The sequence below is a fragment of the Diabrotica virgifera genome, chromosome 2 (assembly GCF_917563875.1).
Source record: "Diabrotica virgifera virgifera chromosome 2, PGI_DIABVI_V3a".
Classification (NCBI taxonomy): domain Eukaryota; kingdom Metazoa; phylum Arthropoda; class Insecta; order Coleoptera; family Chrysomelidae; genus Diabrotica; species Diabrotica virgifera.
Window position 1 is genome coordinate 85,922,340 of NC_065444.1, and position 18,826 is coordinate 85,941,165.

Consider the following 18,826-nt stretch of genomic DNA (forward strand, 5'->3'; position numbering starts at 1 on the left):
ATCAAATATATAAAATAATACTGAGAGCCTGGAATGAGGAACAAATCCCGGAAGAGTGGTATGTTGGAATCGTTTGACTGCTACACAAAAAGGGTGATCAATTGGAATGTAGAAACTATAGGGGAATAACGCTCCTTAATACAGCTTACAAAATATTTACGAGTATCTTATATGGTCGCCTAAGTGCACATTCAGAGGAACTTCTTGGAGAATATCAAAGTGGTTTTAGGCCTGGTCGATCAACAACAGACCAGATCTTTGTGCTAAGGCAAATACTGGAAAAAACCAATGAATTCAATATCGACACATACCATCTTTTCGTAGATTTTAAATCGGCATATGATAGTCTCCTAAGAAATAAATTGTATGAAGCCACGGATGAATTCCACATCCCTGATAAACTGATAAGATTGGTTAAGGCTGCAATGCGTAAAGTTGTTTGCAAAGTCGAAGTTGGCGTGTCTCCTCTTCAACATAGCTGTGGAAAAGTCGGTCAGAGATGCCCGAATAGACAACAGAGGAAATATTTTTAATAAATCATCCTAAATTTTGGCATATGAAGATGACGTGGACCTAGTTGCTCGCACAACACGCAAACTAGAAGAAATGTATACCACCTTCTCAAACGCCTCAAAAATATGGGCCTGAAATTAAACGAGGAGAAAACTAAGATGATGGCATCAACACCCAACAATAGAGCCAGAAACATCGGTCACCAATTCACTGTTAATAACTCTACCTTTGAAATGGTGGACAAATTCACATATTTAGGCTCTCTGATCACCAAGGAGAACGTCATGACGGAAGAAATCTAGCTAAGGATAATCCTGGCGAACAAATGCTATTTTGGACTGAGTAGACATATTATGAGAAGCAGAAACTTAAGCCAAAAAACAAAAATAACCATATACAAAACCCTTATACAACCAGTGTTGACATATGGATCGGAGACATTGACCATCTCCAAGGCAGATGAAAACCTTCTGCTTATATTTGAACGAAGGACCCTGAGAGCAATATTCGGTGGCATCTGTGAAAATGGTATTTGGAGGAGGAGGTACAACTACGAGGTATACCACAGATATAAACATATATTTGGTGGTAAAGACGTAGTATCTCATATAAGAATAGGAGGACTAAGATGGGCAGGACATCTAGCAAGATCACAGCATAACAACCCTCCTAGAAGAATCCTTATGTCACAACCTGTGGGAAGTAGAAATAGGGGTAGGCCAAAACTTAGATGGAATGATGGTGTAGATGAGGATGGGAGAAAAATAGGCGCAGCACACTGGCAACGGTTGGCAATGGATTGGACTGACTGGCGTAATAGACTTGGGAAGGTCGAGGCTCTTTCATAGGGCTGTAGCACCATTGATGATGATGATCAATCCGCAAATGGACAAGCAGAATTGCTTGTAAAGAGAAAGAAGAAGAATATTTTGATGAATATATGTACTGTATAATCTTGATCAGAAACTAATTTCACTCTTTTGGGAAAAAAAATCAAATTTTAGGCCAGTAGCCACAACCACGACAAAATCCAACTACTTTTGTCGCTTACAATTCCAAGAACACTGACCTCTGTCTATTTTTATAACGAATGACTGACCTTAACATTGTTTTTACAACAGGTACCGTTACTATAAAAAATATATTTTATTAAAAACGAATGTTTTGTCAAAATGGCGATTTGCCAAAACATCTGTAAACACGTTGTTGTTTCTTGTGTATATGTTTGTGAAAATAGAAGTCAAGGACATTTTCCACGTTTTTTATAATTTACTATCTACCAGGAAGTAGGTATCTTGTTAAACAAAGCTTACAGTTGATTGCTTTGAGAATATTTGTTGTTTTAACGCGCAATGGAAAAAACATGTTGATGCCAAGATCAACAAGACGACATAAAATAATGATCTGTACTTGGAAATGTTTGTAAATGGACAATTAACAGAGACTCATAACGGGAAAACGCCACTCCTCGTCTTTAAATAGGACTAGAGTCTGTTTAAACCATTATGTTTAGAGGTCTTTCTGACCTTGAACTTCAACTCGAGTTTCATCATCTTTCTCTTTATCTTTCTCACCGTTTTTGTCAAATGCGTTCAATAAACAGTCAAAGTATTTTTTACATCACTTTTTGACATCGTTTTCGTAAATTATTATTTTGGACTGTACTACTTACTGAGCCAGTACCTAAGCCACTGTGCTATGGCCGTCTCTTTGTATGTGATCAGCTGATTTTCCCTCTCTCTCGAAAGTATATGTGAACAATCACCATATCTTATGCCCTCTCTAATTCCAACATATCATCTGTGGTATAATTTCCAGTCCTCCATGCATTGCTTTATATCCTCTCTTGGATTGAATCACATGTGCATTAAATCACCTCCTATTATTACTGTCTCCTCCAATGAAATATCTCGTAAGTATGTCTCTTAATTGGTTATTGGTCATTGGTCTTTTCTTTTATTTTCACCCTGACCTACTTGAAAAGAAAACGTACGTGCACACACATCATTCAGCATTCTATCTATCTAATCAACCCTAAACATCCATCCTTGGATATAGGCCTCCTCTTCCTTCTTCCATGCCTCTCTATCTTAGGCAATTTGCATCCATTTTGACCCAGTGTGTTTCTTCAGGTCATCTGACCATCGCATCTGTGGCCTTTCCCTTTTTCGGTTGTGGTTCCACGGTCTCCAATGTATAATCATCTTAGTCCATCTTTCATCCTTCTGCCGTAGGGCGAACTTCCATTTAAGCTTTCCTACTTTGGTAGAGACATATTTCACTTTTGTTTTGTTACGGATCCATTCGTTTCTTTTTTTGTCTGATAGTTTAATGTTCAGCATTTGTCTTTCCATGGATATTTCTGTCTTTGTTATTTTTTCCATATTTTCTTTTGTAAACGTGCATGTCTGAGAGCCATATATTAGAATAGGGAGATTGAATTGATTGTAGACTCTTGTTTTTAGGTATTGTGGGTATTTTCTGTTCTTTAGAATATAAGACAGTTTTCCGAATGATGCCCAGGCCAATCTTATTCTCCTCTTTATTTCTTCGTCCTGATTTTCTTTATTTAATCTAGTGATTTGTCCTAGATATTGTTATGATCTGCTTTCTATTACTTTTATTTTAATTGAGTATTTATTTAATTAATTATTGAATTGATGCAAATCATACATAAACAATTAATAAAAAATCTCAGGGTGCCTTTTTGTCATAAAAATTAACTAAAGTTATCTTAGGTTATACTTATCTTTTCTCGTGGCTTCAGTATCTCTTAGTTGATCCTTATTGGGATAAAATAGGAAAAGGAAATAAATAGAAAAATCATAAATAAGCACATACAAATACCTTTATTATTAAAAGCAATGCTCTGAAAATCTATCAATTAAATCCTGTGGGCATAATTGTCCAAATGAAACTTTTACCATATAATTAATCTAATTTAAACAAATATTTATCGCTTTGTTCCTGATACCATTTATAAAATAAGCTAAACAAACAAATTTAGGTATTTGCAAAACTACTTATACTTCCTATTAAATTATTGAAATATTGGAACCTTAATTCATATGCTTTTTCGCAAATATTTTAACTTCTGATTATAAAGAACATCTATCACATAAGTTATTGACTGACCTTTTTGATTCACACACAATGATGTCTCCTCTCGACCCAAACAGCTCTTCCTTGTTGATTATGTTAGGCTACCAATCAAAGCCCTCTCCGTTCTCAGCATCAATCCAGCAGCATACCAGCAACTATTTCTCCAAAACACAAGCCAGGCCGCTTTTGACCAGTACTCGTTCAATAAACTCCCAAAACTCTCTCCTCTCTTTCTCTCAATAATAATCTCCTGAGACCAAGTATCTTTTTTACTTGGTGTCACAAATAATTTTAATAACGATAAATCTTGTAACTTACTCTCTTGGACTTTACAGAATCAAAGAGGTATTTCTTCTCGATTTGATTTGTCTCTCGTTCCACTTTTCAGCTACTCTCCACTAACAAACAAAACCACTAGTACTTGCTTCTGAACTCTACGCGAAAACTTTCGACTGCCCTTCTCGGATGCCCGCAACACAATGATGTTTCTTTTCCAAAACTGTCTCAACATTCAAACTTCCCTTTCCCCATTCTAAATTGCCAAGTCAATCAGAAACATTTCTCTTTTTCATTCGAAAAACCAGGCATTCTTTCAAACAATACTTCTACTCATCCTAATCACTTTCCGGAAATTATACAAATACTCTTGTGCTTAAAACAAGCATACTTAAAATTCCAAATCTCTCTACCTTTATTTTTCTAAAAACTAATAATTACAGCTACCTGTGGATTTTCCCTTCCCGTAACAAACAATCTTTTTAAATTATAATCCGAAATAAATTGTCATTTCACTTCACTGTATTTACAAATGTCTTTAAGTCTTCAGGGAAAAACTCATTAAGGAGAAATCCACTGCGTAAAAGCTACCTTCTACTAAATAGTTACAAATCAATATACAGGGTGTATCAAATTTATGTGCCTGCGTTATAATTAAAAATTTAAATTTTTACTCTATCTTTGATTGATAAAGTGATACATAATAATATATATACTCTTTTACCTGTTCTATTCTTGTTTGTGCATCATTCAGCATTATTAACTGCAAATTTTACTGACATTACTTCATCATTACAACATCATTAGTTCTTCCAACTTCCACTAAGCTATCTTTCCTTTCTCATAAAAAATATCGGAAAAGAAATGAAAGAACGAATTTACAAAACAGTCATCAAACCAATAATGACATATGCGGCAGAAACACGACCTGACACAGACAGGACAAAAGGATTGCTAGAAACAGCAGAGATGAAAATCATTCGAAAAATCGATGGTAAGACAGTATGGGATAGAACTAGAAGTACAGATATACGACGAAGATGCAAGGTGGAGAACATTAATGACTGGGTAGGAAATGGAAGAGTAGAATGAAATGGAACATAAGCCGAATGACAACAAATAGAGTAGTAAGGAGGGCGAGAGACAAGAGCCTATTTTACTTCAAATCAGGCCCAAGGCACTACACAATTTTCGGGCCTCTAAATATGATTTAATAATTTAGTAATAATAACTTTTTTAAATGAATTAATTATTTAATAGAAATATACTTGCACCAGAAATTAAAATTTTTATTAACAATAAATATAATTTAGATTTAAACAATTAAACATTGTTTAAATACAGTGTGTAGCATTTAAGATGAAGGTAGCTCTATATTTCGGCTATCAAAATAAATACAGATTTGAAGTTTTGCATACAGGTTGAAGGTTAACATTTTTTAAGTTACTCAACTGAAATGAAAATTTTAATCGCGGCCTACTCCGAATCCACAAACAGGATAAATTTTATATATTTTGCTTTGCGTTAGAGATATCGGAAAAAGTTATTTGAGAAAATACTTCCAAATCTATCCAACCCCATATACAAAAAATTGCGTGATAAAATTTGCACTTTTATTTTTTTCAGTATTTGTAGTCAGGGACCTAAAATTCATCTCAGGCCAGTCAATTTTAAGTTTTAGGATCCTCACTGATTCAGTGAATTTGTACTCTACGAGTTCCCTAGTGGGAAAGTTTTGGGGTAGTTCAGATTTCTTTCATTATATATGGATTTTGGGCTGCTGAATCCGAATATGAGGTTTGCGGACAAAATTTCTTGCCGGAACATTGAAAAAATCGCGAGAAAATCGAAAAATTTCAGCTTTTTTCCGCTTTTTTGCTCAAATCTCGAAAACTATTAACTTTTAGTAAATGGTCTGTTAACAGAAATTAAAGTACTTAAAATTATCTACAAATATCACTATTTACTTTTTTTTTCAGACGAACCGTTCGGTCTAAAGTGCAAGTTGAAAATTGCCAATTTTTAACGGTCTCGGCAAAACCCACTTTTTACATTCCAAAACTTTAGTTTTTATTAGAATGCTGCCATTTGATAAATTTCTCCTAGTTTTCTGTACAAATAATAAATGTTAGTTCATAATATGAATATGGTATGTCTCTTCTCACAGCATCCATGAATCCATTCCATCCTAAAATACCAAGAATGTCTCTGCTTTTCCCTTAGAGCCACAGAAGATCAGGCACAGATATGGAGTCACAGTGAACATTCTGATAAACCTTGAGGTTTTGTTCTTTGAAAATGTATTAGTTGAACAGCTCTCTGACTTCCATAAACCTCAGGTGCAGGTTTAGTTTTTAGCCGAGGATTGGATTAGTTAGGAGCTATTGCATGTTTTGGTGCAATACAAGAAATGCCACCCATGACGTAAAAAGTGTGGTATCCGTCGATTGTATGTACGTTAACCCTTTCTGTCCCAACGCTGCATATTATATATGTTTTTGAAAAAGTGGGTCTGTATTCCCAGCCGCCTTATATATACGTTCAAGGTGTTATGGTCTCAATTTACCAAAGCCGAAAATATGCGTTGCTTATAAAATTTTAGACTCATTGGTGTCCCAATGCCGCAGAAATATGTCCGAAAATGTTAGATTATTGTTCCCAAAGCGTCAAAATGTTGGCACCTAAGACAGGTCATGCGGACCCATTGCCGTATATATTTGTTCACATATTTTAGATATATGCTTTATTGTAGCACTGGTGGCAACGCTTATAGGTAGCTGCCAGAAGGTGAAGCGTTTGTAGCCACAGAAAAGACCAGAAAAAAAAAGAAGCGAATCGAGATACATGTGTGCAAGATGCGGAGTCGGCCTTTGCGTAGTGTCATGTTTTGAGGAGTACCACACAAAAGAAAACTTTTAATGTTAATTTACATTACATTGTTTTTTTAAGTTGGTTTTGCTCTCTAATGAGTACTTTTGAAAAGTTGGTTAAAAAAAAACTCATTGAAAAACATGTTTTGGTCATTTATTTGTTTATTTATATGCGACGTATGTATAAGGCAATGGGACTCTAAGCATGAAAAAACCTTTGGGATTGAGGGACCAACATGCAAATTAAGGCCTGGCATAGAAAGGGTTAAAATCAGCGTTTTCGTACACCTGTTGTGTAAAGCACGGCTGGTCAATTTTCTGCGGATCGCCTGCGATTGCTGACACTTCCAGATAAGCAACGCGCTTGCTCAAAGCGGCAGTTGTAGCGGCTCTTGTAGCGGCAGTAAGGCCCAGATAGTTGGTCTCACCATTCTTTGAAGGGTTGGCCGTTTTCTCTACAAAAAGTACGGCTCAAGAAAATAGGTTGATGTAGTTTCCTCTTTGGGGTTTTGTTCATCCTATATGGGAGCGGTTCGCTTGGAAGTGTCAGCATTCGCAGGCGATTCGCAGAAAATTGACCTGTCGTGCTTTACACAGCAGGTGTACGATAACGCTGATTTTAACGTACATACAATCGACGAATACCACACTTTTCACGTCATATGTGAAATCGAAATGATATCGAAATAATATAAAAATAATAAAAAAAAAATAAAACGGGATAATACCCGAAGGTTGGCTGTATACCATCTAGTTAAATAAAATTAACATGAAGTAAAACTCCCTAGTGTAGTTGGTATATTTAATAAAAATTATAAAAATTTTTAAAAATCCAAACGGATTACGTTCAAAACGTTTTCGGACTTATCAGTCCATCATCAGTGAACCTAAAAGTAAGTAATCTCACTTAGTAAAATTGAAAAGGGTGAAATTTTGAATGTTAAAAATTGAAAAGTGTGGTTACGATTACTTACTCTCTGTCCTTGCTAAATAGCCACAATGCCAAACACTGGTCAAGATGTATGTTCTAACTACATGGTGAAATCTGATCTACAATTTGGCTTACATTGGATGCCAACGGATTAGTACTAGGAACATGATGCTCTACTCCATTAATTAAGAGATTTTTTTATAATTAGGTCTACATTGAACTACGTTTAGTCTGTCAATGATTTAGAAGGAAGTTGAAATACTTCAAATGTCAGTAACATTGACATCCAGGAAAGGGAATTTTTAAGGTATTAACCAAGGTCAAGATCCAATGTGGTTACGGAACTTTAAGTTTAAGACTGTGTTGGAATTTTAATTTTTAATATTAGAATTTAAAATTTACTATTTTTATAAAAATATTACAACCATTACCATAAACTTGACTATAAAATTAAATTTGATCGAACTTATTGTCATAATATTGTAATGAAAAAAATGTAGGATAGAATTATTGGTTAATGAAAGTTAATAATTTTTTTGGCCTAAAATAGCCTTGTGGGTGAAAGTTAAAACGTTGAAGTGATACAACCGTTGTTTAGTGTGTATAGAAATATAAATTTGTTAACTGTAATGTTGGTTGTATAAGTCTAGTAAGATATTGATTCTGTATGAAATTAACCAATTAAAAAATTTGGTGAGAATTGAGGTAACTGATATAAGATTGTTAAGTGAAAAATATAAATAATTGACGGGATGTGAAAATGTGTTAGTTATAGTCAAAAATATAGGAAGTATTATAACATTATGCATATAAAAGAAAATGGAATTATTTGATTGTTAAATTAAAACTAAGTTGATAAAATGTGTAAATGAACAAAAGATTCAAAAGAAGTGCGTCAACCGGATGCACAAGACACAAACTGTATTTGGAAAATAATTAAAAGTTAAAAATAGTAAAATAAGAATAAAGTTGTAAAGTTAGAGAATAGAGTGGCTATTCTCTAACTTTACAACTTTATTCTTATTTTACTATTTTTAACTTTTAATTATTTTCCAAATACAGTTTGTGTCTTGTGCATCCGGTTGACGCACTTCTTTTGAATCTTTTGTTCATTTACACATTTTATCAACTTAGTTTTAATTTAACAATCAAATAATTCCATTTTCTTTTATATGCATAATGTTATAATACTTCCTATATTTTTGACTATAACTAACACATTTTCACATCCCGTCAATTATTTATATTTTTCACTTAACAATCTTATATCAGTTACCTCAATTCTCACCAAATTTTTTAATTGGTTAATTTCATACAGAATCAATATCTTAGTAGACTTATACAACCAACATTACAGTTAACAAATTTATATTTCTATACACACTAAACAACGGTTGTATCACTTCAACGTTTTAACTTTCACCCACAAGGCTATTTTAGGCCAAAAAAATTATTAACTTTCATTAACCAATAATTCTATCCTACATTTTTTTCATTACAATATTATGACAATAAGTTCGATCAAATTTAATTTTATAGTCAAGTTTATGGTAATGGTTGTAATATTTTTATAAAAATAGTAAATTTTAAATTCTAATATTAAAAATTAAAATTCCAACACAGTCTTAAACTTAAAGTTCCGTAACCACATTGGATCTTGACCTTGGTTAATACCTTAAAAATTCCCTTTCCTGGATGTCAATGTTACTGACATTTGAAGTATTTCAACTTCCTTCTAAATCATTGACAGACTAAACGTAGTTCAATGTAGACCTAATTATAAAAAAATCTCTTAATTAATGGAGTAGAACATCATGTTCCTAGTACTAATCCGTTGGCATCCAATGTAAGCCAAATTGTAGATCAGATTTCACCATGTAGTTAGAACATACATCTTGACCAGTGTTTGGCATTGTGGCTATTTAGCAAGGACAGAGAGTAAGTAATCGTAACCACACTTTTCAATTTTTAACATTCAAAATTTCACCCTTTTCAATTTTACTAAGTGAGATTACTTACTTTTAGGTTCACTGATGATGGACTGATAAGTCCGAAAACGTTTTGAACGTAATCCGTTTGGATTTTTAAAAATTTTTATAATTTTTATTAAATATACCAACTACACTAGGGAGTTTTACTTCATGTTAATTTTATATAAAAATAATATTCTACTAACATACAATTAATTAATATGTTCTTTTTATCATCCGTAACTTCACGCATATGCTCTTAAATAGACAAATATTTGATCTTTAATAACTCAAAAAGTATTGATTTATTTTAATAACATGATATAACAAATTTTACTTAAAATTTGTCCCTCTATTGATTTGTGGGGTTATTTTAATAAAATTGTTTTCACCCGCGGGAAGGGGCGGTATTCACCACCAGAATAAAAGTGCGAGTTGACACCAAATCATTTTTATTTCTTGGGGTATGCTCTAACTAGTCACCAATTTTCATGCAAATCGATGGAGGTTTAACAAAATAGGAGGTGAAAACCTTTAATGATTGCACTAGCTTTCCCCTTTCATCCCTTATTGCTACTTCTTGTATCCACTGAGGTGTCAGCCTGAAAGGGGTCATAATTGTCAATATACAATGGACACATTTCACAGGAAAAACTCCATATTACTTATGACGACGATTTTTCGGCTCTAGCTCTCCGTCTATTATAAATAATATAGCGTCGGTGCATGATCTTTCCGACCTAAAACTTTCTTCTTCTGCTAATGTTATAATTTTATTTAGTTTGTTTGTTATCAATTTGGTTGTTAATTATTTTAATGTCCAGTTTAATAAATTTAGTACATTATTAACGTTGATAATTGTTATCTCTTAGGTCGACGATATAGACATACAAAAGAAGGAATTACACAAAAAACAAGTGACGACATCTACCGAATTAACTCTTCAGCAACTACATTCTTCTGTAGCCCGAGTTTTACTCTCATCATTCAAAGAACCCTCAGAAACACGCCTACATCTTCCCCATACAGCTATGTTACTCCAAGAAAATCAAAATATATCGATAAGAGATCTGGCCTCGAATGCTATAATGGAAATTATATTTAAAATTAGTACGGAACAAAACCCCTTCCAGAACTTATCTCAGGTGACTTCTGATATGTGCGAGACTGGTAGCTTGGGGTCCTTTTCGGCCAGTCCATCAAATCTCAGCCCGTCTTCGGCTAGTCCTGCCATGGGGAGTTATCCGGTGGTTCCCATAACTTTGAATAGTAGAAATAAAACGACTCAAGATTCGATGACGATGGCTATAAACTTTTTAATGGATTCTTACAATAGGGTTGGAGTTGAAGAAAGGAATAATCCAAAGAAGTCAAGCGTTCCTCCCATGAGCGATGTACTTACCGAATTAAGGGCCCAGATTATTCAACATACAACTCTTTTAGCTGCAGGTATGATATTTTTTATTCTTTTCTTACTAATACAGTCAAACCCGCTTATTAGAATACTGTTTATAGGAATATCTCGGTTTATGAAATATACAGGATGATTCATTGAGAGTGTCCATTCTCTGAGTTGTACATTCTATGTAGACCTCAAAACATTAAGATTTAACCTAAATCACTTAAATTAAATGTACCTCGTTACTGAGTTACAGGGGGTTTTATTTAAAAATTTAATAACTATTTTTACCCAGTACTTTAAATCTATTTGACGTATCCTTGTCATATTTTGCAGAAAGTGTAGTGACCGTACGCCCTACTAAATTACGATAAATAAACAGTCTGGTTACTACCAGAGGCGTACGACATGTGACAGTGAATGGTTTACCCTTCCCAAATTCTACGCCACTGGTAGAATGGCTATTTTAGCACAATATTTCGATTCTCCAATATTTTCTAGGTAAATAATATACTCTCTATTCGTAACGAAATTCATTAGTTTTCGAGATATTTGAAGTTAAAATGAAACGGTACAGGTATTTTAATTAATGTATTGCGCTCTTTCATTTTTAACTTTAAATATCTCTAAAACTAATGATTTTATCGTTACGAATGAACAGTATATTACATATAAAGTGATGGAGAATCTAAAAATTATACTAAAACAGGAATTCCATCAGTGGCGTAGAATTTGGGAAGTGTCAACCATTCACTTTTCCCTGTACGCCTCTGGTAGTAGCCAGAAACGTTTATTTTAACGTAAATTCGTAGGGTGTACACTACTTACACTTTTTGGCAAGTATGCTAAGGATATTTCAAATATTTTTAAAGTATACAGGGTGAGGCAAATAAAGGGCCTATTAGAAATATCTCGAGAACTAAAGGCAACAGAATCATGAAAATTGGAATAAAGGGGTTTTGAAGGATGATCTATTAAATGAAAATATTTTCATCTCTTTGCAACTTCCGGTTATACCGGAAGTTGCTTATAACTTCGTTTTTTTTAAATGGGACACCCTGTATATTTTTACATTTTTTGATTCTCCTCGATGTTTTCTTTCTTAAAATATAAGGTTTTGTAATATTATACAGGGTATTTTAAAAGATAATTACGTTTTTTTATTAATTTCGTAGCAAAATGTATAAATTGTAGTAGTTTGACATCTAAAACTCTAGTTACGTTCAAATGATTTTTAATATACTCTACTATTGTTAAGAATCATTAGTATAGCTAAATTTTTAATTTTAGTATACAGGGTTGGTCGAAACTCGGAATGAGTATTTTCTGAGTTTTCTTAAATGGAACACCCTGTATTTTAGTATTGTAATGAAATGATATTTTATGGTACTTTTTTAATTCTTAAGCATTCCCTATACCTAACTGCTTTAATTTGTGCTTAATTGTTAATCGCACCAACAATTTTAACTACGTAGGTATTTTGATAGCTAAACCATTATTGGTAATTTTAAGGACCAGTCTAAATTAATATGTATTTATTTCTGAAAAATTATTTGGGATTGAGTATTTTCACGGCCAACCTAATAAAATTTTACGTATTTTTTGTTGCAATTAATGTTTAGCTTGAATCACCAATAACTCACAAATTAAAGCAGTTAGGTATAGGGAATACTTAAGAAATAAAAAAGTACTCTAAAATATTATTTCACTACAACACAAAAATACAGGGTGTTCTATTTAAGAAAACTCAGAAAATACTCATTCCGAGTTTCGACCAACCCTGTATACTAAAATTAAAAATTTAGCTATACTAATGATTCTTAACAATAGTAGAGTATATTAAAAATCATTTGAACCTAAGTAGAGTTTTAGATGTCAAACTACTACAATTCTACAGGGTGTGAATTTTGCTACGAAATTAATAAAAAAACGTAATTATCTTTTAAAATATCCTGTATAATATTACAAAACCTTATATTTTAAGAAAGAAAACATCGAGGAGAATCAAAAAATGTAAAAATATACAGGGTGTCCCATTTAAAAAAACGAAGTTATAAGCAACTTCCGGTATAACCGGAAGTTGCAAAGAGATGAAAATATTTTCATTTAATAGATCATCCTTCAAAACCCCTTTATTCCAATTTTCATGATTCTGTTGCCTTTAGTTCTCGAGATATTTCTAATAGGCCAGTTATCTGCCTCACCCTATATACTAGGCACAAATAATTTTTAAATTTTTAAATCAAACATCCCTATTACATATATATGCTTCTTTTCATGAGCATTTTTCAGTGCGTCACAAATGATAGAAAAAAAGGTAAGTCCGTGATAATATACATTTTAGTGGCATGATATTTTAGTTAAATCTAACAGTTGTCACATTTTATTTGCAATTTGGCATAAAATCAAATCAATTGTGTTTATTGCATTTAAAAAATGGCATTTTCTTTGATTTGTATAGTCTTATTTGTTCAGATTATATTCGTAGATATATTATATAATTCGCAAATTATTTTATTTTCGATTATGGCGCCATCTATTGACAACTAGAATAAATGTTAAAAATGTCACCGGCAAAATGTAATCACCGACGTGGGTTTTTTTCTGTCACATACAATTTAATGCGTTAGAAAGAAATCGAAAAACTGTGACGCACTGAAAGATCCTCATGAGAAAAAGCATATTAACTATTTGCATCCATTAGTTTAAAAGTATTTGAGATATCCTTATCATACTTGGCAGAAAGTGTAGGTACTGTATACCCTACTAAAATATATTAAATAAACCTTGCCGAACACTATCAGAGGCGTACGACAGCGGAAAGTGAATGCTGGACCCTTCCCACATTCTACGCCACTGGCAAAATGACTATGGTTAGTTCAGTTCTTTATGGTTGAGTTTTTTATGGTTAAAAAATATTTATTTTTTATTTTTTGGTCAAATTGTGGTAGATTGTCAGGTAAGAAGCCTTCCTCTTTCAAATGCAGTACGATTTGTTTGTTTCAGATATCCCAATCCTGAGATTAACTGTCCGCCATCATTTTTCGGGGCCTCGACTTTTGCGTCCTCTACAATCTACAATATTAGCGTATAAATAATATTTGTATGAAATATTTCATATAAATTTCAATAAATGAAAAAATATATATTTTTTGTACTCTCTAAGAGTTAGATATTAATAAGTAAAAAGTTTTATGTTCATTTTTAATAAAGGTTCTGAGAAAAAAATCTTGAAAAAAATGATTATTTTTGGCCTTTTAAAGTGTACTACTACAGTATTTCTCATGATCATCTTTCAGTGCGTCACAGTTTTTCGATTTCTTTCTAACGCATTAAATTGTATGTGACAGAAAAAAAGGCACGTCAGTGATTACATTTCGTCGGTGACATTTTTATAACATTTATTCTAGTTATTCTAGTTGTCGATAGATGGCGCCATAATAAAAAAATAATTTTTTTTTAATTAGATAATAATATTACAAATATAATCTGTATAATTTGTAAGACTATACAAATCAAAGAAAATACCATTTTATAAATGCAAGAAACACTTTTGATTTGTTTTTATTCCAAATTGAAAATAAAATGTGACAACTGTCAGATTTAACTAAAATGTCATGTTAGAATAAATGTCATAAATGTGTATTATCACGGACTTACCCTTTTTCCTATCATTTGTGACGCACTGAAAAATGATCATGAGAAATACTGTACCTTAAGTGATTTGAGTCTAGATAATATTTTGAGGTCTAGAATCTACAACTCAGAGATTGGAAATTCTTAATGAATCACCCTGTATAAGCTTGAGGTCCTAAAACGTTTCCAGTTAGTCCTTAATAAATCATTCGTCTATAAGAATACGTTTTAATAAAATAATACCTATTATTAGAATATTTTTCAGGTAAACGAATAAATTGATATGTACAATTTCCTCAAAATTTTAAATGATGTCTGGTTTATTAGGGTCTATCAAGTATTTATTTGTTAACGATAAAACGAAGAAAACTCGAATATTTGGGTCACCTGATAAGAGGACATAAATACGCATTACTTCAAAATATAATGCAAGGAAAAATAGAAGGAAAACGGAATCCAGGCCGTAAAAGAATGTCATGGTTACGGAATTTGAGAGAGTGGTTTGGCTGCACCACTAATGAACTCTTTAGTTCAGCTGTAAATAAGGTTAGGATAGCCTTGATGATTTCCAATCTCCGATAGGAGTGGCACAAGAAGAGGAAGAAGTAGTTATTACTTTAGCATGAGTGCCAATTCCCATTCCCTGACATCCAGAGGTCACAAAATACTTTTTCATTTGTCTAAAAATTTCTAAAAAATACGAGATCCTTTGTAAAATGTATTTAAAATTCCCTAAATGAGGGTTAAATTTAATGTAACCCTTATTTCGGGAATTTTCAATATACCTTTTAGGAATTTTATTTTCCTCAAGGATTTTTAAAAAAAATTCTATTACCCACCCATACGTTGCATTTTTAACAAAATAAGTAATAGTTACACTACCTACTGTAGTACTGACATAAAAGACCTAAAACCATATAAGTACATATACGTATGTATGTACATAAATAGTACGTACGTAGTGTATGTGGGGGGGGGGGGAGTAAGTATAAGCTTAAGTTTAGGTTTGTGGGATCGCCACCATTTTCCCTCGTCCGCCATCTTGGAAAAGGGGCGCAAAATATGAGATTTTTACAACTTGATTCCTACTACTTTCTATCGTAAAACTGAAAATAAATAAAGTTATTGTCATTTTACAATAAACTGATATCAGAGCAATATATGCGTTTTTTCACGTGGTAAGTATCTCCTCGAATTATGCCCATCTCGCCTAATGATTATAGGCCTATGATAGATTAGGCCTAATGGGGATCTCACGTAAAAAACGCACCTCTAGACTCTACCTCATAGGTGGTCGGAAAAAGATCAATAAAAAATAAGTTTTATTTAAAAATTAATTAAAATGTAAAACTAATTGTTTAATTAATTTTATTAACATAAGAATGTTAATAAAATGATAAATTTTATGAATAAAAAATATATAATAGAAAACTAATCCTAATGGTTCGTTTTTATCGTGTTCTTATGAGTATTCAAGAACTCGGTCAACTTCAGAGCGCAGCAAAACCCAGAAAAATTAATGAACTTATTTGTAGTGAAAATTATTCGTTTAAAATCCCTCTATAATTTATATTGCTAATTTTATTTTAAATTGACAGGAGAGAAAGTTATAAGGCCCAAAAGAAAATTTGTTCAAAAATGTTTAGTTTTTTTTTGTTTATTTATTTTCCGGTTTACGAAAAAAGTAATAGGAGTAAAGTTGCAGAAAAGTTAATTTTCTACAGATGTCTAACAAAATTTTCTGTAGTGTTTACGAGGTACAGCGGGAAAACCCTTTGTACCCCTTTTTCCTAGATGGAGATCGGGAAAAGGCAAACTTAAAGGTAACTAGGTTTCCCCTACATATCAAAATATTAAAATTGCGTCCTTTGACTTATGCAACCCAAAATGTAACTTTTCATTGGTCTATAAATACTTAATAAGATATTGTGTTTTAGGTTGTATAATACCATCCGAACACAGACTCGAATCTCCCTTATTACATCCAGTCCTGCAGCAATCAATCCCCAGAGGTTTCTTAACCGAATTGATCACGAGGACACACACAAACGACAAGCTCTTCTCCAACGTCTTCAGTCCGATACTGCAAGGCTTGTTCAAAATCATGCAACAAGCCAGCATGGTGGGCGACGAACATCGAGTACCAATCCAAACCCTTTTCGAATTGACTGATATCAGATGTGGACCGAGGCCGATATGTACGTTGCTCACCAAACAAGCGCAGTTCATGCCTCTCGTTTGCACGCCTGGCGCCGGACGTGAGATTATGAGGTGTTCCTATCTTGGGCCGTTCTTGAACGTGTCTGTGTTCGCCGAAGATGAACCCAAGGTAAATACTACCAATAAAGGCTGATTTATGTTAGAACGGGCCGAAATGACTGTTTTGCGGGACACATTGAAGGATCGTGTGATATGAAAGAAAATATCCTTCTTCTTCTTCTTTCTCATAATCCTTAGTGCCCTTCAGGGCGTCGGATAAGAAAATATCCAAAAGTCTAAAAAAGTTAAAAAGCATAAAGATCCAAAAATTCAAGTTAATCCCTCTAGTCTAATGCACCACTCCACCTCAAGGCGGATTATCATAAAAGTTGCCAAACATACTTATTAAGTATTGTATGGCTGCAATACCCAAAATAATCTCTGGACTAGATCGAATATGGACCGAATGTTAGAAAATTTGACCAATCGGACAAATTTTTACGCTGCAATTTTATTAAACAGCAAATTACTGCAAATTTTACTACAAAAATTCGGACAGCTTGTATCTTAGTGCACCCTATGTAACCTACAGCTGAATCTTATGTTTGTGCGTCACAGTGTTGCCATACTTTTTTCTTTATTTCTTTCATAATTTCAATCAATGTTAAATGTACCTACAAGGATAATAGACTAATTTTTATAAGAACGTTTAAATTGAACCCAATTTTGAAAAAATATGAAAACTTTGAATTATACACGTCCGTCTGTCCGTCCGTCGGTCTGTCTGTCTGTTTGTAAACTGAACTCCTCCGTCATTATACCAGGTAGAATGACAAATGAGGTGTCAAATGGAAGCTTATAATCCAAGGATGGTACTAAACGTGATACATTTGACCGTCTGTCTGTCCGTGCGACCGCGAATATAACTCCTCCGTCATTATACCAGGTAGACTCACAAATGCGGTGTCAAATGAAAGCTTATAATCCAAGGATGGTACTAAAGGTGATAAATTTTACCTAGGCTGTCTGTCGGTCTGTCCGCCCGACCGCGAAATTAAATCCTCACCTTTAGCGAAAGGCCACACGGGCGATAATTTACTGCGTCGTAAGAGCAGTAAATCTGACGAGGCATTGGTTGACTAACCAATTGTAGAATTGTAAATGAAATAGGAGTTAATCAACCAATGCCTCGTCCGGTGTACTGCTCTTACGACGCCGTAAATTATCGCCCGTGGGGACTTTCGCTTATTACCATCCTTGTATTATAAGCTTTCATTTGACACCTCATTTGTCATTCTACCTGATATAGTGACGGAGGAGTTATATTCGCGCTCGGACGGACAGACTATGTCAAATTTCTCACCTTTAGTACCATCCTTGGATTATAAGCTTTCATTTGACACCTCATTTGTCATTCTATCTGGTATAGTGACGGATGAGTTGAGTTTACAAGCAGACAGACAAGACGGACGGACGGACAAACGGACGTGGATAATTCAACGTTTTCACGTTTTTTCAAAATTGGCAAAACAACATAAAATACTTTACTTAATTTATGTTTAGAAACTGTTTTTTAAATGCAACTTTATGTAATGTGATAGTATGAAAAAATAGGGGATATGGCAACGGTGTTACATGTGATGCTAGGATCCAATGCCAAAATTTACACATAAATATTAGGGTGCAATAATATACAAGCTGTCCAAAAATTCATGCATTAGAGGGTTGTAAAGCAAAAGCTTTTTGACACATTTATCCTTCCGGTCATGACTTATGGAATGGTGACCATGACACTTACTAACCAATCTGTCAATTGACTTAAAACAACTCAAAAAGCTTTTGAGAGACTTACGAGATATGTAAGCTGAAGAGATCATTATGACAAACGAAGATTTAAGAAGAACTAAGAGAAAAAATTTTATCGAAGCTG

The 18,826-nt window shown here is 33.3% G+C and overlaps 1 protein-coding gene across 1 annotated transcript in view; it reads left to right on the top strand.

Moving 5' to 3' along the window:
• The window catches only part of LOC114329743 (ubiquitin conjugation factor E4 B), a 100,450-nt gene that overhangs the window by 24,135 nt on the left and 57,489 nt on the right, over positions 1 to 18,826 (top strand). Inside the window, exons 3-4 of the mRNA XM_028278938.2 lie at positions 10,535 to 11,111; positions 16,635 to 17,026. Of these exons, the coding sequence (XP_028134739.2) occupies positions 10,535 to 11,111; positions 16,635 to 17,026 (969 nt within the window). The remainder of the gene's footprint in view (positions 1 to 10,534; positions 11,112 to 16,634; positions 17,027 to 18,826) is intronic.